The sequence below is a fragment of the Melanostigma gelatinosum genome (genome assembly GCF_949748355.1).
Source record: "Melanostigma gelatinosum genome assembly, chromosome: 4".
Classification (NCBI taxonomy): Eukaryota; Metazoa; Chordata; class Actinopteri; order Perciformes; family Zoarcidae; genus Melanostigma; species Melanostigma gelatinosum.
Genome location: NC_136637.1, coordinates 14,286,299 through 14,310,757, shown reverse-complemented (window position 1 = coordinate 14,310,757; position 24,459 = coordinate 14,286,299). Strand labels below are relative to the sequence as shown.

Below are 24,459 nucleotides of genomic sequence, written 5' to 3'. Positions count from 1 at the left end.
TCAAGTAATATGATATTTCTACAGCATGTTGTATCACATTTATTCGATGACTCTTTCCAACCAATGCTCCGAACATGTAGTGTCGACTCTGTGCCTGGTAAAGCTCATTTGGCCAGGCTGTTGGAAAGTGAGTTTCTTCTGAAGCTGCCTTCCGTTTGTCAGTCAGTGATAAACTTATTCTGAATTTCATCTCTCCTCTGTCTGTCTATCTATTCCATTAGGGAAAGGGGATCACTTTCATATAACAGCAAGTCGAAGAGCTGAGGGCTTAGGGTGTGTGTGTGTGTGTGTGTGTGTGTGTGTGCGCGTGCGTGCGTGCGTGCGTGCGTGCGTGCGCTGCCATCCACCCACCCGGAGCTGTTGCTTCAAAGGTCTAATGTAGCCAAAGCACTGATACACACTTTGAGACCCCCTGAGAGAGACTTCATGTCAAGTTGTCTACGTGTGTCTTCACACACACACACACACACACACACACACACACACACACACACACACACACACACACACACACACAGGGCCCTCCTGCAGAATGTGTTGATCTAAAAGTATCCAAAAGTATGATCTAAAACTGTCCTCCTAAGCTCCTCAGTGTTAAATCCCCATCTAAGTGGCAGGCTCATACTTCTAGACCGGTGCAACACACAACCACCTTTTTACAAACGCTGGGATGCCAACGCCTCTGGCACCCTTCTTCCACTCACGTTTTTTGCTGATTTATTAATATCAAGGGTAATGGTGCTTCATACAGCATACGCTACATTAGCTGTGTCCTAAAAATACTGACTCAATACACACAGATGTGCCTGAATGCTGGGGAGTGCAAGAAACTGATCATTTTGGCATTTTTTCATTTTTTTTTTTTCTAAAAGGAGGCGTTATCAAGTAATAGCTCACAAATTTGACCTTAAAACAAAATGTAATTCCTGTAAATTTCCAATGTGGAGGTGGTGAAGTGGGTCATCATTACTAGCATCTTGACAGAGAGCTTGCTTGCTATTTAGGAAGCAATGTTGCAATGCATAGTTAGTTTCAAGTTGTCACTGCGCATAAAGAGGATTATCTTAAACTGACAAAACTGACAAAGGTACCGGTGATAATAATTTGCACAAATATATGAATATATGATGCATCACCATGGCTCCTCTGCTCAGACCCTCTGTTTTAAATACTGGAGCACTTCTTTTGAAAATGGCATTTAGCCTCTTCTGTGTTTTAGGTTTTTTTTTCTGCCTTCCTAAGTAGATGACATTTTGCCTTAGTTTTGGTGAGGGGGGGGGGGGGGGATTCTGCTTTATCAGGGTAGCTTTTCAATGGAAAATGGAGTTTGCAAAGTGACGGGTCATGCAACACCGGTCTCAGGCAGAACGATGCAAAACTCCACCGTCTGATGCCCTGCCCAGCTCCATGGGGAAGTAATGTTTTGCGGCACTGGGTACCCATCCTGCACAGCCCTGATGAAAACATGCACTGAAGTGTTGGATGTGGTTTTTGGCTGTTCCCCCCTCATTTGGAATTTTTATTTTTTTATCCCATCATTCCTCATGAATATAGATGGCGATTTGTTTGCAATTACCCGTGTGTATCTGACAGTACAAGGCATGCGTGACTCAACACGGATTTGTTTTTTTTATTGATGCTCTCGTGTGAAAGATAAGGCATTCACATTGATATTTTACAGTGTAGATGAACATGTCGCTTGTCTAAGATATGGCCCATTAAGCCTACTCTCCAAACTAGAATGCCTTCAGCTGTTACCGTCTGTTTTCCAGCTGATTGTAGAGCAGACGTGTCTCTGTTTACGGTTAAATGCAGCATTTTACACAGTGCTGCGAAGTACCGGTAAATGTTTTATTTTCCATTTCTGTTTTTTAGTGCTGATCTGTGATCCGTCAGCTTGCTTTCCTGCTGGGACACCTGGTGAACTGAGGTTTTCTGAGCGTATGTATGTGGGCGAAATTGTGTGTATTCTTGTGCACCCGTGTACATGCCCCCACACCCCGGCTCAGTGGCTGACATGTTAGACCAGAGTCTGATTGGATTCCACGCTCCAGAAACATTAAAACCAGTGACTCAATAAAGAGGAGCTGAAGTAAGGTTTTTCGATTTGTTTTCGGGAGCGATGACGTATCTTTTCCTCTACGCGTGTGCGCCTGCAGCTGCTTTCTTTGGACTGGTCCATGCTGGCAGAGAGTTCAATAGTCCTTCAGATCAAGGTGAATGAGCTATCTCTCTGCTCCATCTATTAGCTGTCCAGTGGAGGGTCTGGGGATGGATGGATAGAAAGCTTCGACCCCGAGTTAAACACAATCACCTGCAGGTGGGGAAGGTTACTGTCAAGATGTAATCAGTACCCGATTACTGATTACCTATTTGAAATTGTAATTGGTAGAATAATCTATTGAATGGATGTGTTTAATTAACAGGGAAGACTGTAACTCTGCAGTGTAACACTGATTCCCCTCAACTCTTACTTGTTTTGTTTTTGGGTCAGATTTAGTACAGGATTTCTGGGACATTCATCATAAGTTACTTAAACAAGTATCACTGATCGTTTTATTTTGAAATCCACCATAACATTGGATTACAATGTTTGTTGGCTGTAATATACTACCTGTCACATCTGACCGTCTGTCCTCATTCCCCTTATTTGCTATTAAACCGGCCTGCCTGCTGTTCTCGGGATGGGTCCCTTATGGTGGGAAAGGATATTTCTACTCTCAAATCTATCAACGGATCCATCACCCCATGTGCTCCTCTGAGCACCTGCCTCCTCGTCAGTCTCCCCCTTCTCTGTTTCTGAGGATTGGTTTTGGCCTGTGCTAACAGATGGACCGTCTTCACTGAGTGATTGACCAAAGTCTCCGTGGCGGGTGTCAGCTTTCACGCAGCCAGGTGATAGGATGAAGGGACTGACGTATCACACAGTTGGAGTGACCCTTTTGCTCTATATGGAGTTCATCCTGGAAGAGGGCAAATACCAGAAGTTCATAAAAGTTTCAGGGCTAATACATGTCAAATAAAGCATTTTAAGCAAATCACATCAATAATTTAGAAGCAAGAAAGCAGATTTCCCCATCCATCTTATGTCTTATGTACAGCGTTTATACATTTTAAACCATCTGATTTCGAAGGAAATCTTCTGTATTACCAAACAACACAAAGGGGAATTCCTTTAGTGCAAAAAACAGGAAGATGAAACTTTTCTTCCAGCACAAACGGCACTGCAACTTTTAAAGTTCCTTGTAACGGCGGTGCATAGAACAGGTGACGGATACCTTGCACAGAGAGCAGAACTGTGGGGGTTGGGTAGGTGTAATCGCCTTCTCTGAAACAGAGAGCACCAGGTCTGTGGGATCCTATGTGACCCCAGATACAGTATGTTTCCATATTGATCGGGCTTCAGTCTTCTGTTGTCAGTGTAACAGAAACAAAGTTAATAGCTGTAATGTGTTGTGATCTAGGGATGGGGAAAACCGAAAGACGAAAGATCGATGCCTTCCCGAACGTCGTGTAAGCTGTTGTGTAAGAATGGCTTTAATACGGCCTGTGTTGCTGTGAATTTCAAACTCAGACTTGAGTTGTTTTTATCATGAGACATAAATTTGATAAACCGCAAGCCACCTGCCTGTTCCTGTGGTGGAAATAAAGCCAGCGAGAGCAAACTATCTCTTTTTTTTGTAGCTTAATATCCCAGTGGGAGCCGTACTAATAGGCTCTTTATCCCAGCCTTGCTCTTTATAGCCAGCACACCCGGCTGACCAAGCTTTCTGTTTTATTGAAAGAAACTAAGGTGTTTCAACCCTTCATGAACCTCCGGGACGAAGCAAAAATATGTTTGTAATTTCCGTAAACAAAAACCCTCTTGTTGCTTGTATGAAAAGTTGTTAAAAAATCACTTTTTAACTTTGCTCCGTACTTGTTTTCACAAACACCCTACGTGACCCCCAAACCACCTGAGCTTCTGCTGGGATGCTGCTGATGTTGTTTATGTGCTCATGTTAATTAGATTACTTAGATCTGACTGCAGATGATTAGCATGCTAGCAGTAACAGCTAGCGGGGAATCCAATAGCCTATTATGATAATGAGTCCCTTTGGCGCACTGTGTGGGAAGGTAACAGAGAGAGAGAGTGTGAAGCGGTTATGTCGGTCGCCCAGAGAAGAGCTTTACATCAAAGGACCAGTGTTTTTAGCACAGTACATGATTCAGATTGATTTGTCCAACCAGGCTGGAATTAGATACTGTCACTGCTTAAATATAGCAAAGAGGAAACATGCAATTTGCCAGCAAAACACAACATCCCACCCTCACAGATGCATACGAAGTTTAATCATTATAGTTTCCTATAATAAGATACTCTAGGAGGAGAAATAAACACATTCACACACAATCGCACTCATAAATATACACAGTCTTCACGGGTATTTCTGTCCAAGCATTCCCGCACACACAAACACTCGTGGGGGGGGGGGGGGGGTTCTGCACTGCGGCAGACACCCGCAGCTGTGACCCAACTCTGCTCATTACACACCTGCTTCCACATACTGGACTTCTGCTGCACATGTGCTCTCCACCGTGTGCTTAATATGGCACAATGTTGCATTGTTCTTGAGTGTTTCAGTGTAATAATGGTTGCGTTCATTGTTTCAAGGGTTGAGATGTTGTAGTTGCAGTTGTGACCGTGTTCATTTATGTTTGATTGTACATAACATCGTGTGTTTTTCCCATGAGGCAAGTCTGCCTGCGGGTTTTGTTGTTGTTGTTTTCGTCCCGATTCTTCATCCCTATTTACTTTAACAGTGACTGCATATCCTCCCCTTCACCTGCTACACTTTCCTCTGTACGGCTTCCAAGGAATGTGTGTTTTAAAGAGGTGCTCTTCAGCACCGTGCACAGTCACTTTTGATCAAACTCTTTACTCTACTTTCACCAGACAGCAAAAGCCCCGGAGCACGTGAGGAACATCTGGAATTGCCCTCGCTGTTCATTAACTCAACATTTTAATAACGCAGTCTTTCAGTTCGAGGAGGAATGACACATCACTGCGTATAGTCCTGCTCCCCCAAGGAGTTTGAATATCTGCAGTGATAAGTTCACTATATCAGTCCTCCAGCTCACATTTTCTCTCATCTACTCTCATGTACACTAGCGTCGGCTGTCCAAAATGAGTTCAGGTCGAAGGCTTTTCATGACGGCTCACTTAAGTTTGTTAAATTCAAAATATTTCAAAATATTGTCTGAAATGAGATTTAAAGTAGATTAAATACAATCAATGGCACAAATAAAATGAAAGAAAAAAACATTGACCTCTATCCTTCATCCACCTCTCCCACTCGTCCTGTAGATGCCAAGGCCTGCCCCTCCAAAGACTTCCAGTGCCGTAACGGGAAATGCGTGGCCCCTATCTTTGTGTGCGACGGCGATGACGACTGCGGGGACGCCAGCGACGAGGAGAAGTGCTCGGCTCCCACCTGCGGCCAGCACGAGTTCCGCTGCAACGACTCGGAGTGCATCCCTGCCCTGTGGAGCTGCGACGGCGACCCGGACTGCAAGGACAAGTCTGACGAGTCCATGGAGCGCTGCAGTCGGAGGACGGAGCCCCAGAAACCTCGCTGCCCAGTGGGCGAGTTCCAGTGTGGGAGCGGGGAGTGCGTCCACATGAACTGGAAGTGTGACGGAGACGCAGACTGCAAGGATAAATCGGATGAAGCAAACTGTCGTAAGTCATCTGCGGATATATTGTGTTCATGTGGAGATGGATGGGTAACAAAAGTGTGTAAATGAGTGTGTAACTGAATGGCTTCTAAAGGACAATGTTGTTGTCAGCCATTGACAAAATCCTGATGAAATCCAACACAGTCGGTGTAGTTAATTCTGAAACAACTCCATGATTGTATTTCCAGTCTAGCCCAGTGTACATAGCCCTGATGTCACTGCACATGCTCAGTAATGCTTGTAATTTACATTTGAACTGCTCATTGTAATGAAGGAATACGTTGTTATTTAACATTCATGTGTCTGTTACTGTGTGAAAAGTTAAAACCAGCTGTGGGCTTTAATGAAGGTGGCAATGCATACATAACAATGTGTAGTGGAACAATGGTTATGTGTGTGTGACTCACCACTACTGAAGGAATACACTTCAAAGGCTGACATGCCATGTATTGTGAACAAAGACGACGAGACGAATGTTGTTGTGCTCCCGAATGATTGAAGGAAGATTAATGCTAACTTCATGATCCATGAGTGTGTTGCCATGCAACCATGTGATCTGTGGAAGCAGAAGGAGGACTTCTGAATGTGTTTGGCCATATGAGGTTTGTGGTGTGAGAGTGTGTGCGTGCTTGCATGTGTGGGAGGTGAAGGTCCTTCATCAAGCGACACCCCCATCTGGTCTCCTCTTCACACTCCCACGCACCACTCGGGCAGATGACAGCAGCCTCGCACATACGACATGATATACACACACACACATACACATACACACACACACACACACACTTTCACACAAGACTCAGGCAGAAGCAAGTGTTCTAACCAGGCGGCAGCCTCCAGTTCTGCCGATAGAAGCCGATGCGGAAGTGTCTTAAGACCGGCATTCTCTCTACTGACCAGCAGGGGGCGACTCCTCTGGTTGCAAAAACAAGTCCTATTGTATGAAAGTCTATGAGAAAGTGACCTGACTTCTCACTTGATTTATTACCTCAGTAAACATTGTAAGCTAAAATGAGTTTATGGTCTCAATTGCTAGTTTCTAGTATTCTTCAAAGCAGCATGATGTTCATTTAGTAAATTATGATCCTTTTTAGAATCAATAAAGCAGTGCACGCTTTAGGGCGGGCTTACTGTGATTGACAGGTCGTTGCAGCTACCAGCGTCACTATGTCACTCTTCCACATTCCAAATATGGTAACTCCTGTTACAGCGAGATCGGCGAACTCGAGGCTCCATAATGGCCACAAACCAATGGGTGACGTCACAATGACCACTTCTTATATGAAGTCTAACAGACACCTGGATACATGAAGATCATACCTGTGCTTACACGTACAGTCACAGATATGCCGATTTACGTGCACATACAAATGTAAATACAATGAAATTGACCGTTGCACTTCAAAACCCTTTGATCATTAATATGTATTGTCTTTGAAGTCAAATAGATATGCACTGCATGATGGGACAGCTTTTGATATGGATATATTATAATAACGTGGTTCAAAACAATCTGCAAATGAGTCATAGCATTTAGGATTTAACATTTGATGACTTTCCGGGTCATCAAATCAAACTCGCCACCAGATGCCACTAAATCCTACACACTCATAGTTTCCACTACATTAAGCTAATCAAGTAGCCTAGCTTAGCTTCACTGCCGAATTATATCTAAACAGCTGCGTTCAGATTGCTAGCTTGCTGGCTAAAGTGAGACATAACCCAGGTCTATGATTAGTGGTTCTATTTGGCAACAGTGACATCAACAGACTGAACAAAGTGGGTCTACACAAACAAAAACCCAACAACACAATTGAATCGTGATCCTGACCGAGTGACTGAAAGTGAAGTGGTCTTGCCTCGTCGTACATGTGCCAGTGCCACATCAGTCTCAGTAAAACCGTGTTCACTTTTTAACCTTTCATCATTGATGCGACGGGAGCTGTGTGTGTACCACTCCATGCATTTGATTCAGTCTGCGTGCGTGCTCGTCACATTGTGAATGAAAGTGGGCGTTTGGAGGTTTGTGTCAAACGAGATGTAATAGTTTCAGATGTCTGCAAAATGTAAATGAGAGAGCAGAGCGCGCAGCAGGGAGGTGCAACATTTCAATGTAAATCAGAAATGTGAGAATGATTGCGTATCTGCAGTTTGTTCTCTCCTCCTCTATTCCGTCGAGCTTTTCACACAGACCCGTCCCCTGGTTGTTGTCTTCCATCTTATTTGAAACATCCGTCTCCATAATCTTGTGTTACTTCACAGACATGCCGAGACAAGTGACTGTGAGAAGGGCGACAGGAGGTTAATGTAAATGAGAAATGGTCAAACCGTGTCTCTAGTCGGATCCCTCCTTTTTGCTCCTGCCAGCATATCTGCAGATTGCAATCCATTACTGTTGCTATTCCTCGGGATTCATCATCATTAGCTGAGCTCAGGTCCCAATCATTTGGCTGAAAGAATCTGCACATTTTTTTGTGATGGCACATGATTATGACCTCTTCACTTTGCTGATTCTAGCATGTTTGTCTTTATTTTTAGTTTGAGCATTAGACGCATATCTGTGTTCATGGGAAGGTGCACACGTCTTGCACATGACATTTCAGTTAGCTCATTTGATGTGCCTGTATGTGTCTGCTTACCATGTACAGGACATGCACTTCTGTGGGTGGGGGTGCTCGCTTGGTGTGAAACAGTGTGTGTGGCTGTGTTTTATTCCAGATTTCCTGATACAGTGATAGTCTTCCACTCATTGGCCTCCACAGCCATCAATCATGGTCTGCCTCCGTTCCCTTGGCAGAGCCGAAACACAACACATGAATAATTAAACAGCCAGTTAAAAAGACGAATGAGTTAAATAAAGCTGCTCTCGCCGTTAGACCACGCGCAAACAAATAGCCAGATACACTTGCACATACACACATACTCAATAGGTCACTGGATGTGGGTTTTCCTCAGACAGTGAATGAATACCTACCTCGTTTTCATTTCCGTCGGGGCTTTTTCTGTGCAGGTAAGAGCGGCGTGTGACTGATTTCTGTTGGATTGGAACGCACTACCAAGTTGGCCTGATTAAAGAAGCAAAGGAGATGCTGCACACATGCACATCTTCATAGATGCAGTTGAAGAAGAGAAATGATGGGGCTGAATGAGACTCATCAATTATATTTTCAGTGAAATAATAACGGGTCAGCTCATTCGAATGTATATGTTTGTGTGGTTTGTGTTCCTCAGCCCTGCTTACATGCCGACCTGATGAGTTCCAGTGTGGCGATGGATCCTGTATTCACGGCACCAAACAGTGTAATAAAATTCACGACTGTCCGGACTATAGTGATGAAGCTGGCTGCGTAAACGGTAGGTGTCGGACGAGTATAGGTTGTTGTTGAACAACTTCTCCCATGATGCACTTCATGCGGGGCGTCAAATGTGTTTATTTATTTGCTTGAAAGTGCACTGCAGAGAACTGTGGCAATATAACTCTTTAAATCTTAAATCTCTGTTGCAAATTATCAGCTTCATGCATTTATTTTTTGTCTTTTTGTCATACTTGATTCACCCGAAAAAAGAAAAAAGAAAAACGATCCAATTAGAACTCTAATACTGCAAACAAGAGTCACAGGATATAGTAGAAAGTAGCACAGATAGCGTTTGGTGGCATTGTTTTTATTTAGTTACCGACTGTGTTGAACTGTGCAGGATTTGTTTAAGGCTACATTCACACCAAATCAGGCTTCTTCTTTTTTCCGGCAACTCTTGCGGTCCCTAGCGTTTAACTAACGCACTACCCACATTCAAATGAATGCGAGAACCGGCTTCAACGCCTGGTTCTGTGTGAATGCAGCCTAACACACCTACTGAAGTACCTGAACATTGTGTGTTTCTCGCTGAAAAGAGATGTAGCTCAGTAAGTAGAAAACTGATCTGTAACTTGGTGGTGTGTTGTGTCTCCACCACAGTTACAAAGTGTGACGGGGCAAGGAAGTTTCGCTGTAAGAACGGGGAGTGTGTTGACAGCAGCAAGGTGTGTGACAATGTGAAAGACTGCGAGGACTGGTCTGATGAGCCCATGAAGGAGTGTGGTAATTCGTCTTTGTTTCTCTTGACACACCTACATACCCGTATAGTCATTAGTCCTTTCCCCATCTCTTGCATACATGGATGAACATATACACTAGTGTATACACACACTCATACCCAGGCATCTGCGTAATGTGGGTGGTCACTCTTCTTAGTAAACGGAGCTTCATTTTATCAAAGCAGGGGAAATCAGGACATTTCTCGACCGCCTGGTTATGATCAAAGAGCCGAGCGATTCTGCCCTCTGGTGCGATCTTAGCCAGGAAAACGTGACGGGACTACGTTACCCATATGGAACCACACAGATTATCTATACACCACAGATAATTACCACTTAGCGAACTTCAGTCACGGATCTCACATGACAAGCAGCGCAATCCAGCTGCACACAGAGAGAGAGAGAGGCTGTTGAGAAAAGCATACCTGTTAATTCAATGTAATTTAAAATGTATTAAGAACATACGCTGCTCAAGTAAATGTACAAGCAGAAGACTCAAGAGATCACTTAACGGGACTGCAATTTCACTCGTGGTCTTGCTCTGAAGTCGAAGCCGGGAGCTACGAAATGATATGCGAGAGTGCTGCCCTTTCAGCAAGCTCTGATCTCCAGGCAGATGGATGTACACTGTAATGAGATTGACTTGTAACCATATCATTAATGTTAAACATGATGTTCAGTGTGTCTCAAGGCAGACCTGCACCTCCTCTTTGTCTTCGCTGTAACTTACAACTGCCATTCTGCACAACACGGAGAACGCAATAGTTCTTGGTTCAAGGCCAAAGCTTTGTAAAAAGGTTGTGCGTGTGTGATAAGAACACTTAACTAACGGTCCAAAGCTCCTCCGGGTCCTTTAGAGTCAAAGTATATGGGCATCTGAACATTGCATTGATATGGTTTTAATATCTCGCCCCAAAACGGTGTTTATTTAAATCCTATTATAACAACTTCTCACTCTTCTGGGAAGGCTTTCCACACGATTTTGGAACTTTTCCGCAGTGATTTGCTGCCATTCAGCCTCAATAGCATTAGTGAAGTCGTCACATGATTATTAGGCAACGAGGCTCCGTGCAGGCCCGTCGCGTTTTCCACACCAAACGTTTCTTTATGGACCTCGCCACTTTTTTTGTGGTTTTGTCTTGTAGAAAAAGGAAAAGAACTCTCCCAAACTGTTAACACAAAGCTGGAATTGTCTCGGGTGTCATTTGTACTATAATCACATTTACTAAAAAGGGGAACTTCAAAGATTTTACATTTATCTGTCCACATACATGTAGTATATTATCTAGCTGTCTTGCTAAAATGAATTAGTTGAAATAGGTTTTCATGTCTTCACTTTCTTTTACCTCAATACTATGTTCATACTGAGTTGATTTGTTGTAATCTGATAGAATACTCTGGCTATAATGTGAATTGCAACCATCATTTCAGTTAAATGTCTCTTAAAGTCTACTTCCGTCTTTCTCTCTCTCTCTCAGTCTCTGTCCATTTCTATTCTTGCCGTCTCTCTCTCCCGGTGTCACTGCCTCACATCACAACCTGTAGCTTTGAAGCTCAAGTCTTTACTGTAAGCCGGGAATGAAGTACCAGCTTTAGTTTTCTGCAGCGATCTCTCTCTCCTCCCTGGAGGCCAGTTGAAAGACAAAGGAATAAACTGGGGGGCAGAAACAGATACTAAAAGGAAAGGAAATAAAGGAAGCATAACTGAGAGCGAGTCCAATCTGTTCTTCTGTTCTAAAATACAACAAGCAAGAAGAAAAAGAAAGCGCAAATGGAGAGACTGAGATGAGAGGATGAAGGACAGCGTGTGCCTGTGTAACAATAGGCATCATTGTGGAGTGGCACCTGGTAAACGTGTCCAAGCTCCCTGCTGGAGAATGGATTGAGTCCAGGTGCATTTGGCTCAGACTGTGCCTATAGGCTATACACACACACACACACACACACACACACACACACACACACATATATACTGTCTATATACATCCTTTTTCTACTGTTTTAAGCGCAATGTGTTTTGTTTTTGTTTGTTTTGTGTGGAAATTTGATGTGTACACAGACATACTTTACACTAGGACGAACTTATCTCGATGAAAACTACCGGTATGCGCATGCTCAACTTTTGGCGTTTGTCTTTCTGCCCAGCTCTTTCTTTGTGCTTTATCCAGGCTGAATGTTCTCTGTCCAATAGCCTGCTGGAGTCATTTCATATTCCACTTTTCTTCCCTCCCCTCTTGTGCCCGCCTCGTCCTCTATCCGTCTCTTTCCCTCTCTCAACAGGCCTGAATGAGTGTGCAGACAACAATGGCGGCTGCTCCCACATCTGCAGGGACCGCAAAATTGGTTATGAGTGTGAATGTCCCTCTGGGTATAAACTCCTGGACAAAAAGACTTGTGGAGGTAAACTCAATACTTCACCCAGAAAATGACCATTTATATATTATTAATTAGTCAACCTGTGTTATCTTGAGTTCCTGAAGAGAACTTTGCTTTCCTCGCGAGCCTCCACATTGAACGGAGAATCAATTAACAGAGAAATGTCTTGATGAGTTGATGTAAATGGCTTCCTCGTTTAACAACAGCAAAACTAAATCACACATGTTTGCAAACTCTCACAGAACTGGTGCTGCCGCAAGCATCAGACTGTTTGCGCAGTGTGTTTTAAATGAAGAGGTTTTAGCTAAGATGCATTTGTTTGGCAAGTACTGATCATACGACTGGATAAATGACACTTGGATTAGACTGCACGAGTTTTAGCAGTTTGTCAACGGATGTTTACTCAAGGTAAGTATTCCTGAAACGTAGAAGACTTCTTGATCTGGTTTGTTTAGCTCTGTGATGAATTATAGGAGTTCCGTGAGAGTTTTATAGAGTTTCTAACCCCGAACTATCGATCATATTCTGGTAAAAGGAACATTTTGAAATAAAGTATTGGGAAATGTGCATGTTTTTCCATTAAAAACGGAGTAAAGACTTGAAGCAGGAGTAAACTGGCACAAAAATAACTTATTTAAACTCCTCAAAAGCAGAAATATTTTTAAATGCACAATTTGTAATACGGATATGGGGGCAGTTAGAACACAAACACACTGAGTGTTATTGCAATCGTAGTTTGGTTGCCAGGCCCAGATTCTTGGGTGGATCGATACTACATATGAATCCATCCATGATGCCAACATTATTTTCATATATATGTTGCATAGAGTTGGTTATGCGTTGAATACTCAAAAAAAAAAAAAACTCAAATGATGCAAGTCTGAAATCACATTGCCAGACTTTAGCATTCCTTCTCCTACACAAGTTCAATGAACAAGATAAGATCCAAAGCATGAATAAGTCTGCTTTAAAGCAGTTTGAAAGTGATTTGTTTTACTTCAGACAGAGCCAGGGAAGCAGTTTCCCCTGCTTTCTGTCTTGTTGCTGAGCTTTAAACACATCCCGAATCCTAAACTCAGGGAGATCAAATTGGTATTGATCTTCTCATCAGGCTGTGGGTTTTCTGGCAAACAAGTCACTTCCCGAAATGTTGGACTGTTGTTTTATGGTTTTATTTGGTTTAAGTTGTTTAAATGTACCACCCTGTGACCGAGTATCTCTGTTGTGCTAGCAAGGACAACATATCTGTGCAGTGGACAGGTGGAATAACCTGTCGACACAATATTCAGTCATATAAAGATGAGTCCAATCCAGCAAAGCCAATGAAAAACGTCCAACCACCAGATCCCTTCTTTGACTGAGAAACAGTATGATACAGAACAATGTTTCAACATTTGGTCGAAATAACTTCCAATACACTATAATGATCCATCTAAATTACATTTAAATGGTTTTCTCACAATTATTACTCAACAAGTAACGAGCATGCATCTTTTTTCAAACCACGTTCTAATAGTGTCTGTTGACGCTCTCGGCCTGAAAGATAAAGATAAATCCTAGAAACTCCGTTTGAAGTGAAGATTCTTTTGAGAAAGATTGTTAAGATGCTAGATAGAGAAAATGTGCTCCTCTTATTTCTCACTCTTAAGACATGAATAACTTGCTGCGTGTCTGTAGTGTTGTTGTGGTATTCATGTCTTTGTGCCATGTTTCTCGACACAGACATAGATGAATGTGAGAACCCAGATGCCTGCAGTCAGATCTGCATCAACTACAAAGGAGATTATAAGTGCGAATGCTACGAAGGCTACGAGATGGACCCTGCCTCTAAGACCTGCAAGGCTGTGGGTGAGTTATTCATCACACACACACACACACACACACACACACACACACACACACACACACACATTTGCTCAGGTAAAGACACACACTGTCATAGATGGATGTTCTCACAAACAAACAGACACGGCCACACATGTACTCGAAAGGAATCACACGTCGACACTAGCTCTCGTATACACGAATTACTCTCCCGTTCCAGCTCCCATAGCTACCGAGGCCCATCCCACACTATTCTCACAGCAATCTGTGCAAAGATAAATATTTGCCACCCTTTTCTGCAATCCCCACTAATGAAAAGTTTGCAGTCAGCTGCCTCTGCTCTCACTGGGGTGTTGCGTGGGGAAGGGTGTTGCGTGGGGAAGGGTGTTGCGTGGGGCGGGGGCCTGCCCACTCACTGTGGGATGCAAGCGGGGTCCCAGCTCTCGTCAGCCTGGGTAAACACTCTGAGCAGTGGTGTGAATGAAATTAAAACGTTGTTCCTGGGAAATGGTCTGTCTAAGATGCAACTGCAGCTTGTTAGCCGGCACTGAAAGTGCCTTTTGAAAAGCTCCATGTGAATTCCGATAACAACTCTTTCTGTCAACAACCATTTAAATGTGCAGATAGTCCTGCTACCGCTGACAAATTAGAGCTACTGATGTGTAGTGATGTTATGATAAAAGATGTTGGTAATGTCAAACTTTACACCTTTTACATGAAAAAGAAAAGAAGAGTAATTGCAGCCCTAGAGAGGATTGCAAACTATTATCAGTTCATTATCAGTGTTTTATCTACTGTATTACAAATTCTACAAGAAACATAACCTCTGGGCCTGGCATTGTTAATGCCGAGCAACTACACATTTACCTAGATTTGGATCGGAGCCTTTAACTGATTGAGTTACGCAGCAAATTTACTTTTTGTGTGGGACAAGAGAGAGAAAAGAGTGTTATTCGTGATTACCTCCATTGGTCTTTGGTTGAGTCATTATAAGGTGAACTGGTCTGTTAATGAGAGCGCTTAAAGCTGAAAACAGGCCCTCTCTCCTGAGCTAAGTGGCATGAAAAACACCATTGATTACTGCATGCCTCTCTGTGTGAATCTTTATTCCTGTTAAGCAGCGCAAACAGTCTTTGTCAGAGGCCGGGACATTTATTCGAAGAGAGGAGAGAGGCGAGCAGCAGGGAGGGGAAAAGATAAATGGAAGGAAGGAAGGATATCTCTCTGCTCATTGAAGTAATGTGGCGATGCATCCGCACTGTCTATTGTGGCAGATGTTCTAGCGTGCCAACGGAGACAGCATCAAGACAGAAAAATTATTTATGTTGGAAGTTTATTTATTCAGCGGCACAACTAGAGATGGGACCGTGAATACAGAGAGGTTTGCTTCGTGAAGCTGACGTAACGTGGACCTAATGAAGGCCGGATTTGCCTGTGAACTCATTCCTCGACGCTCGTCTGTGCACCCAATCACACATGTGCATGGTCACACACATCAGCATGCATATAGACTTTCTGCTCACACATTTGAAGACACGGTTATTTCGAGGAGTCTCATCAACATTAGTACACAGACACTGGGCAAGAGGAGTGACACATTCTTTGATGCGGTGTGGCACTTGCCGAGTGACAATATCATTTACAGATATCGAAGTTAAGGCTGTTATTTGTGCTTTTGTCTCAGAGGCACACAGAAAAACACAATGCCGTCCTCAAGTTAAACGCAATGGCTTACATAGAGGCTTTTGTTCTCCCTGCATTTTCTACTTGTGTTTGTTGTATTCGTGCAAGTTGAGCCTGTGCAAACGATTGAAAGAAGAAGAGTTACCTGTGCTCTTTGCGTTGTCCAGTGTACAAAGAGTGCATTTCATTCTCATCCTAACACGTGGTTTCAGGCTCTGCAGATTCATTTCGGCGTAAAATGCAACACCAGCAATGCTAATTATAAAAGTAAAGTCCCAGATTGGAGTGACGATGCGTTCCCTCTTCGAAGCTGGTATTTGTGAATGTGTGTTGCGTGTTTGTATTAGTACACGGCGGCGTCCATTAAGTCCTCTGAGAAAGCCTTGTTCTACACTAATTGCATTCATTGTTTTGTGTTTACACTGTTATGGGTGGGATTCCACTCACTGAGTCGTCAACTTGAGTTATTAATATTGTGTGTTTGAGGGAGGGAGGGAGGGAGAGAGCGAGAGAGAGAGAGAGAGAGAGAGAGAGAGAGAGAGAGAGAGAGAATGTTTTGCCAGTGTCCAAATTTGTATTCTTTCACAACTGTATGATTAAAGACGTTTAAGGCTGCAACTAGAACTCAGAACAAATCAAAAATATTCTTTCTACTTGTGTCCATGATAATGCAAGGCATGTGGACAAAGATAAGCAATGTAAATAATCTTATTCTTGTATATTCAGGATTGCTAAACAACCAAATATTATCAGTGCTGCAGATTTAAAGTGTCACACAAAACAATGAACAGTCACTCGCTGGCTCTGTGAACTAGCTTTCATTAGCATCACCTATATAAAATTGAAAAAACATAAAGTAAACGTTGCGTCTGATCCCCTAATTACTTTTAAACCTGTTATTTCCTATGAATTCAATAGCAATGGTTTTGGGGGCCAGTATTGTGTGAACTGAAATATGCATCCACATGCATTCAAATAATTTGCTTTTTTATGACAAAACAAAAGTTAAGAGGATAAGAATAAGACAAATGTGACAGGAGGGGTAACACTACAGGTACACCCCCAAAACTGGTGGATGAAAACAGGACGCTGTCACAACGATGCAGAGGAAATTTACAAACTGCCTGTGTGTCTTTTATTCTTTCAATGACCTATCAAGATAGCGGTCACAGGAACAATTTCTCAGGGATAATCTAGCAGTCCATCATAGGAAATATTGGAAGGTTATATAACTTTCTTTGTCATGAGGAATGCCAGCAAGTAAGATGACTTTCTGACTTTTGACAGAAGGGTCATTGTTGTTCCCTGCTGCAGCATCTATTCATCATTACACATCATGTTTTGTAACACGCTTGGCTGACCTAGACATGTGTGTCTCCTTCCAGACATAACATCATCCTAATAACCTCATCCACACCGCCATCACACTGGCTGCTGCTGAACACCCCCATCATCCTGCAGAATGTCCTACCTTTGTCTGACCTTTCCGTCTGTCGTTAAGTTCTTACTTTCCATCTCCTCAACATACACATCTCCTTTCATGCAAATCAAAGCGCCTCTCGTGCCCCGACGGCATTTCCCCAGCCTGTATTCATCTTTTCTCTGCATTGTCTTAATTGGCCGAACAGCCCTGAACTGGCAATACAGATTCAAATATATATCTAGGGGATCCTGTTCTTGTGAAGAAAGCTGACTGTTGCTCAGCCGGGATATATTGAGGGGAGATTATGTTGCACTTTTTTATGACATGTCTGGTGTCATGGCCTGAGGAAAGCAGTGACTCTTCTTCTTTTTTTATTTTTTTTACGTAATGGAGGACATATTGCTGCGACAGCAGTGATGAGGTATTAGAGATGTTGTCTTGAACAAATGGGTCAGGGGGATTGATGAAAGGGAAGTTAGGTCCTTTCTGTTGTTATTATACATAATTCTAAATGGTGTTACTCTCTTTTCTCACCCCGGCTTTCTTGCTTTCCTCTTTCTTCTACTCTGCCCACTTCCTTTCCCCTGATGTCACTTGATCCGTTAATGTCTTTCCCTTCTTGTTTCCTCCCCAATTACGTCCTCTTACTCTTTATTTCTCCATGACTTCACCTGCATCCATCAGTGATGGAGACAGATGTTGAGGCTAAAATCTCCTCACAATGAAAATGTAGCCGGCTAGCCCACGTGGAATGATAGCTTTTCAGACACACGGCGCTAAAAACATTACCGAAACTGATTCACAATTATAAGGAATTTAATTCCACTGATGTAAGCACGATTACAGTTATACATTGGAGTGTACACTCCTATGACATATTAAAACAATAAAACCCCATTTGCAAAAAACCTCGCTCGGCTCCTCCGGTGAAACACATCTGTCCTCCGGGAGCATCCAGGTGAGAGAGAGCCAGGAAAAAAAGACTTTGAATTACCCCTCCCACATATTAATTCACGACTCCTCCCTTCCGTCTATCTCAATTTCTATTGGCTACCCACCCTCAGCTCAGCAGACGCCTGTCTTCACATCTGTCTCTCCTGAGCAGCTAACCCATTCAATGATTGTCAGTTATTGCTTAATCCCATCTATAATAATCCTTCAAAATAAAAGCTACACTTCTGCACTTGGCAGAAGTTTCATGCTTCTGCATGTATGTTTATGCTTATGTTTATCTTAATTATGCATTCTCAAAACCCTTATGATTATGACTAACTATGAATTATTAATTATGAATTATTAAACACTTTTATTATATCTACTAACTACAGTTTTTTACTCAAATTTCTTACAATTCCCCCCTAACTCACAGTTCACTGTGAGTTAGCTACTCAAATGTAGTTAGTTATTCAAATGTCCCTGGAGACCTCCCCCCTACTCAATCCAGGGAAAGGCTCCCTATCTATCTAAACAGAGGCAAAGAATTCATGCACACAGATATCATTTCAAGTATTTCTGTTCAGTTCGTTTCAAGATAGAGTGCGTTGAGAGTCACTGCCTTCCACGTCTTGGGGCTGGCAGGATCAGGATACAGTCTGTAGGCTAGAGAACACATACTGAGAAGCCTTGACTGTTCTTTTACACGTGACAAAATTACATTTCTTAATCTTTTCCACCCTAAAATCCCTTTATAACCCAATTAAACAAAAAATTTAATCTCCAAATACTCATCCAAAACAATCCGTCTATTTTCCAAACTTCCAACATCTCACTGGATGTTTTAGAAGTCCATCTGGATGGTCAGGAACCGCTCGTGAAGTCCCTCTGGTGGCCTCATCTAGACTGTGGCCATCAGAAGCTCCAATTTGTCCTCATCCTCGTCACATAACTGGTTGCCTGGACTGGTGTCTGGCTCATCGGTGAAACAATAAACCCCTGTAGAGGTCCACGGATGCACGGGAACCCCCATCCACAGACAACTAGGCGGTCTATGATGACAGCACACAGAATAATTACGATTGCCAAAAATGTATGTTTTCACTGGCTAAGCATACTTCCCAACCAGTCGGTGAATGGATTCGTGACACCAGAGTTGTCTGCTAGCTTTTGGCTGAGTGCTGTCAGTCCCTCCAGAGCCCTGGTCACCGATCCATCAGGAGCTGTGTTATTTGGAATGAAAGTACAGCACGCAGACCCAAACATCTGGCACACGCCACTTTTCTCTGCTAAATCATCTCTAATGCCATTCTGTTCTGCAAGGTCATTAAACTAGTCTTCGCCAGCTGTGCATGCAGTCCTGATATGGCGTCACTGGTGAAGTTTACTAAACGCTGTTGGTTATAGTAAATGTAGTTGATCCAATCGACATTTTTATTAATCATCACCCTCTGAGAGAAAACAGATTCTAAATCTGCTGCTATTTGATTTCTGGCTTGAAAGTCATTAGACACCCCCCTTGGCAGTCTTATGACATCTTATGTACACTTGGTCATCAAAAGCTCCCTTCGGGCCGCCGGCATCTCTTTTGGATCTTCTGTTAGCATGTGGGCGTGGAGAGATGAGTTCTCCATAAGTTGCATCAGTGACAGGCAAGATATAGGTGACTGTTGCTACAATTTGCTTCAATAATACTGCCTACATTGGGCCCCATAGCTGTATCTGAGGCTATACAATCAAATGGACCCTCTGAAACCTTGAACAGAGGTGGGGTATTATATTCTACAGGTGGGTAATCTCAGTGTAGCCTCTGACAAGTGTGTTGGAGGGGCAAAGTGTCATCAGTAAACAGAGTTAAAATACAACTAATTCAGGACTTAGGAGTCTGAATCTTGAAGGAACTGGTGTTGCTAGGGGTCTAGATCCTAAACCCACAATACAATCTGTACTACTGGCTTGAAGCCGTATATTGTACCCACCATAATTTCCCATCTGCCATTCCGGTTTCCACCCCTTACCTCATTCTCTGCGTCAGTCGTATGTCGAACCTGGTCTTTTTACAGGCTTAACAATAATCCTAATGAGCCCTTGTGGGGCAGGACTATCAGTAGCCTTTCCCTGTATTACGTAAAGTCCTCAGTCAGTCAATTTAGGTAAGTCTTAAAGGATTACATCTACCCACCCCCTTTGTACACATCACAGGCATAATATGATAACAGCTTCCCATACTTTTGTGTGGCAGGCCCACACTCGTCAGTTATGATGCACAAGGTTTTGGACATCCACCCGTAGATGTGTTCATACCTGGGACCGGAAACGACTTCACAGAAGTCGAACTGGACCGTTGATGTTGTACCTTCTTTGAACGTAAGAGTGAGAGTTACATTTTCATAGGTGAGTGTCGTCAGATAAGCCTCTCTACGTGGTCTAAGATCGGTTTGATTAGCTACTGAGGCTAAATGTCGAATCCTGATGTAGTCATGCATGTGTTCTGGTTCCTGTCTGTGGTTAATTCCACATACTAAGAGGGAAGCTACTCAACTCAGGAATAAAATAATTACAGACTTCCATAACCCACTGACCCTAGAGTCTCCTACAGGACGCCCTCGCTTAAACTGTGGGGAAAACGTCATCTTCAGTACTGTCTAACCCCTCTTTTGAGGTGTCTTTGGCTTCAAATTTTCCTGTCTGATGTTCACTCCTGTCTCTGCGAGTGTCACACTTGTTACCTTCGCTGCTGCACAGTGAGTGAGGTGGTGTCAAGTAGCTCCAGTTCACCTTTCACCTTGGTTCACTCCACCTGCGTTTGTGGACTTTTATCCACACCAGACTGCCTGGTGACACATCAGCCTGCTTCCTTTCGTCAGCTGCTGCTTCTGCGTTTGTCACCTGAGGAAACAACACTCGGCTCATGTTAGTTAGAGCTCCCGTATATTTCTCAATTTCTAGAGTTAGCAAGTCTAGTTGTGGTTTATCATGACGTCATTAAATCTCAAAAATTGTGAGTCGCACCTTTACTGAAAACTATTCTAAATGTGGATCTACAAAAAATGTTTGACACCTTACCATATCTCCCCTTCACCTCGATATCTCTGCTGTAAGGGATCACATGGCAACCATCTATGTATCTTGGCTATACCCTGAACCTCCCCATGGTCCTGGTGACAGCATGGGCATCTGTTGATGTCTCATGGGAGGAGGTCCAGCTGGACCTGGTCGTAGGTGCTGCTGATGTTGTGGTGGGAACGGAGCATGTTGTGGTGCTGCACTGATCTGTCTTCCTCTCCTTTTATGTGGGCAATCTCTTACCCAATGACCTTCTCTCCCACATACGTAGCACACTCCTTTACTTACAAGACCCCCACGCCCCCCTTTATCGTTACCTCTCCCTCTGTTGGATGCACCACTTCTGCATCGTGGTGGGGGCTGATTGTACACCACCGTGGGGGCTGGTACTGCTAGATTTTGTTGCTGCTGGGCTTCTGCTGCTATCATCTGTTTCTTGGCCTGAACTTTTCTATTTAATTCTCTGTCGACCTCTGCTACTTGCAGTTTCAGCAGTCGCCGCTGCATTCTCTTTATATCCTCGTCTTCTTTACTTTCTGCTCGTCTTTCCTCTATCTGCTGTTGCAAATCTTTTCTAATGCGTTCTACTTCTGTTACTTCACATTTTAGTCTTCTTACCAGTGCTCCTACTTCCTTACTCTGCTTCTTTAATGTAAACATTATGCAGCCTAGGAGTATTCAAATGTGTGTATTAAATGTGCACGCTTGTCATCACATGAATCAAAGTCAACTCACCCTCTGTGCTGTATGGCGTGTGGCCGCTGACTCCAAAACTGGGATCCGCTGCTCCCCTTCCCAGATCTGGACCCACTCAGCCACGCACCTTGACTGAAACAAACACAGAACTGCCAAAAGTTCAGCAGTAAATGTTAGCATACGTCTGTAGTGTAAGAGAGGTCAACGATCTCTCAAATATGTTGCGCCGTCCGTGTCAAAATTGATTCTTAGGAACTGTGTAAATTAGTAAATGTACCAAAATTAGTCAATACTGGATATGTGAAGGAATCTCGAATCCAAAATTGAAGCTAGAATTCCGAAATCAAACTCAACATCTAAATCAGAATCACGATCACAATCCAGTTCCAAATCAGAATTCGAAAGGTTTAAAATTGGAAGTAAAATGAAATTAAAAAACAATGAATAATTAATCAATTAAATATTAAATTCAACTTTAAAATCAATAACTGTGTTCAAAGATATTCAATCAGAAATACCAAGGCAAGTCAAACTGTTGAACTGCACTTACACTCTGGTCTGCACAAGAATGAATCACAATTAAGTTCAAGAATTGAAGAACAACTGAAACCATTAATCTTTGTTAAAATGCTGAATTAAAACCAAAGTCAACGACTAAAGTTATAATGCTTAATTAAAACTAAGGTCAGGATATAAGCTCACAGCTCTTAGACAATGAATCTCTGAAAAATTCAGATTCTAAACACTTCTTTACGGTCACCTGCAGTTATTCCTTCTGTTTAATTGTTTTTAAATCTCCTTTTCTTTTGCCTTATGTTTTGATGCTTTTAATGGTTTTATGTGAAGCACTTTGAGCTGTGCTTATACAAATAAACTTGCCTTGCCGTCTGCGCCGAACCGGAAGTTGTTCTGCGCCAAACCGGAAGTTGTCATGAAACCGGCTTTTTTTTACAGATATGCTATCCGCAATGCTAACGAAAAAACGGAGCTTCTGATAAAGCGTACGCACACACAAGTATCACCAAAATCCCACACTTTAATTCCACTCATACGCCTTCTGTCTCCTCTCTCAATCCAGCCGTTATTTTATTTTATAAGCACTTATTTTACATACAGTGTACCGCAACGCCGGAGCTACACGTAGCTAGCGTTAGCTCCTCACAGCGCGGTCATGCAATATCAATCATTTTAAACGTATTTCCACGCTGCTAAAACACAGACTAGTCACACGTATTATTGGACTTATTTAGTCATCATTTTAAACGTATTTCCACGCTGCTAAAACACAGACTAGTCACACGTATTATTGTTATTATTAACCCTTAAACCTCCGGTTAACGGGCTTTAGCTCATCCGGACCCGAGCTCACTGTTACGTATATGAAACGCGAGTTACTCACTGCCAACGCCACAACCACTCACCCAGTCTGTCTAGTTTCACCAAAGCCCTTATTCTACGTCTCTGAATCACCCACATGATCCACTAATTATATTCACAGCCAAAGCGAGCAAGAGTGTCTTTCCTGGTGCCTGCGGCCTCAGAAGCTAACTCCCGCTAGCCTAGCTCTCTACACAGCGTATGTTTTCAAGACCCGAAAATTCATGCACGAGACCCGCAAAGGTTTGCAAGCCAAAGCCGGAATGTCACAATATTTCAGTCCGCCAAGTTACATACCTGCTATTGAACTAGCTATCTGCAGGCCTAACAATACTCATGTTGGGCCGAAGGAGACTCCCAGCATGAGCAAAGCAGTTTCGCCTGTACCACAGCTTGTTTGATTCCAATGTGGTGATTTACTTACATACACAGCGCTGTCCGTCTTTAATTAATTCTTAGGATCCTTATACTCTTGACTAATCCCTTAAGTTCATCATACTTCAGACAGCAAATCGTACTTACCTCAGTGGAACATGGCCTCCCTCGTGGAACATGGCCACCGGCAACGTAGCGTTAGCCGTTAGCAGCGCTTAGCCAAGCAGAGATTCCCCTAAGGTTCCTAATAGCTAACTCACAGATTTCATGAAACGGCTCTGCCGACCGATATTGTGGGCCCAGGATTGTCTGCTTGACTAATGCCGCCGTCAGCACACACAGCGAGGCCGGCAAGACTGTCCCATCTGGGGTTCGCCAAATTTGTTGAGGCTAAAATCTCCTCACAATGAAAATGTAGCCGGCTAGCCCACGTGGAATGATAGCTTTTCAGACACACGGCGCTAAAAACATTACCGAAACTGATTCACAATTATAAGGAATTTAATTCCACTGATGTAAGCACGATTACAGTTATACATTGGAGTGTACACTCCTATGACATATTAAAACAATAAAACCCCATTTGCAAAAAACCTCGCTCGGCTCCTCCGGTGAAACACATCTGTCCTCCGGGAGCATCCAGGTGAGAGAGAGCCAGGAAAAAAAGACTTTGAATTACCCCTCCCACATATTAATTCACGACTCCTCCCTTCCGTCTATCTCAATTTCTATTGGCTACCCACCCTCAGCTCAGCAGACGCCTGTCTTCACATCTGTCTCTCCTGAGCAGCTAACCCATTCAATGATTGTCAGTTATTGCTTAATCCCATCTATAATAATCCTTCAAAATAAAAGCTACACTTCTGCACTTGGCAGAAGTTTCATGCTTCTGCATGTATGTTTATGCTTATGT

The 24,459-nt window shown here is 43.0% G+C and overlaps 1 protein-coding gene across 1 annotated transcript in view; it reads left to right on the top strand.

The window, feature by feature from the left end:
• The window catches only part of lrp8 (low density lipoprotein receptor-related protein 8, apolipoprotein e receptor), a gene marked incomplete at its 3' end in the record, with an annotated part of 156,971 nt that overhangs the window by 107,205 nt on the left and 25,307 nt on the right, over positions 1 to 24,459 (top strand). Inside the window, exons 5-9 of the mRNA XM_079267212.1 lie at positions 5,348 to 5,722; positions 8,950 to 9,072; positions 9,675 to 9,797; positions 12,074 to 12,193; positions 13,892 to 14,017. Coding sequence (XP_079123338.1) covers positions 5,348 to 5,722; positions 8,950 to 9,072; positions 9,675 to 9,797; positions 12,074 to 12,193; positions 13,892 to 14,017 — 867 coding nt within the window. The remainder of the gene's footprint in view (positions 1 to 5,347; positions 5,723 to 8,949; positions 9,073 to 9,674; positions 9,798 to 12,073; positions 12,194 to 13,891; positions 14,018 to 24,459) is intronic.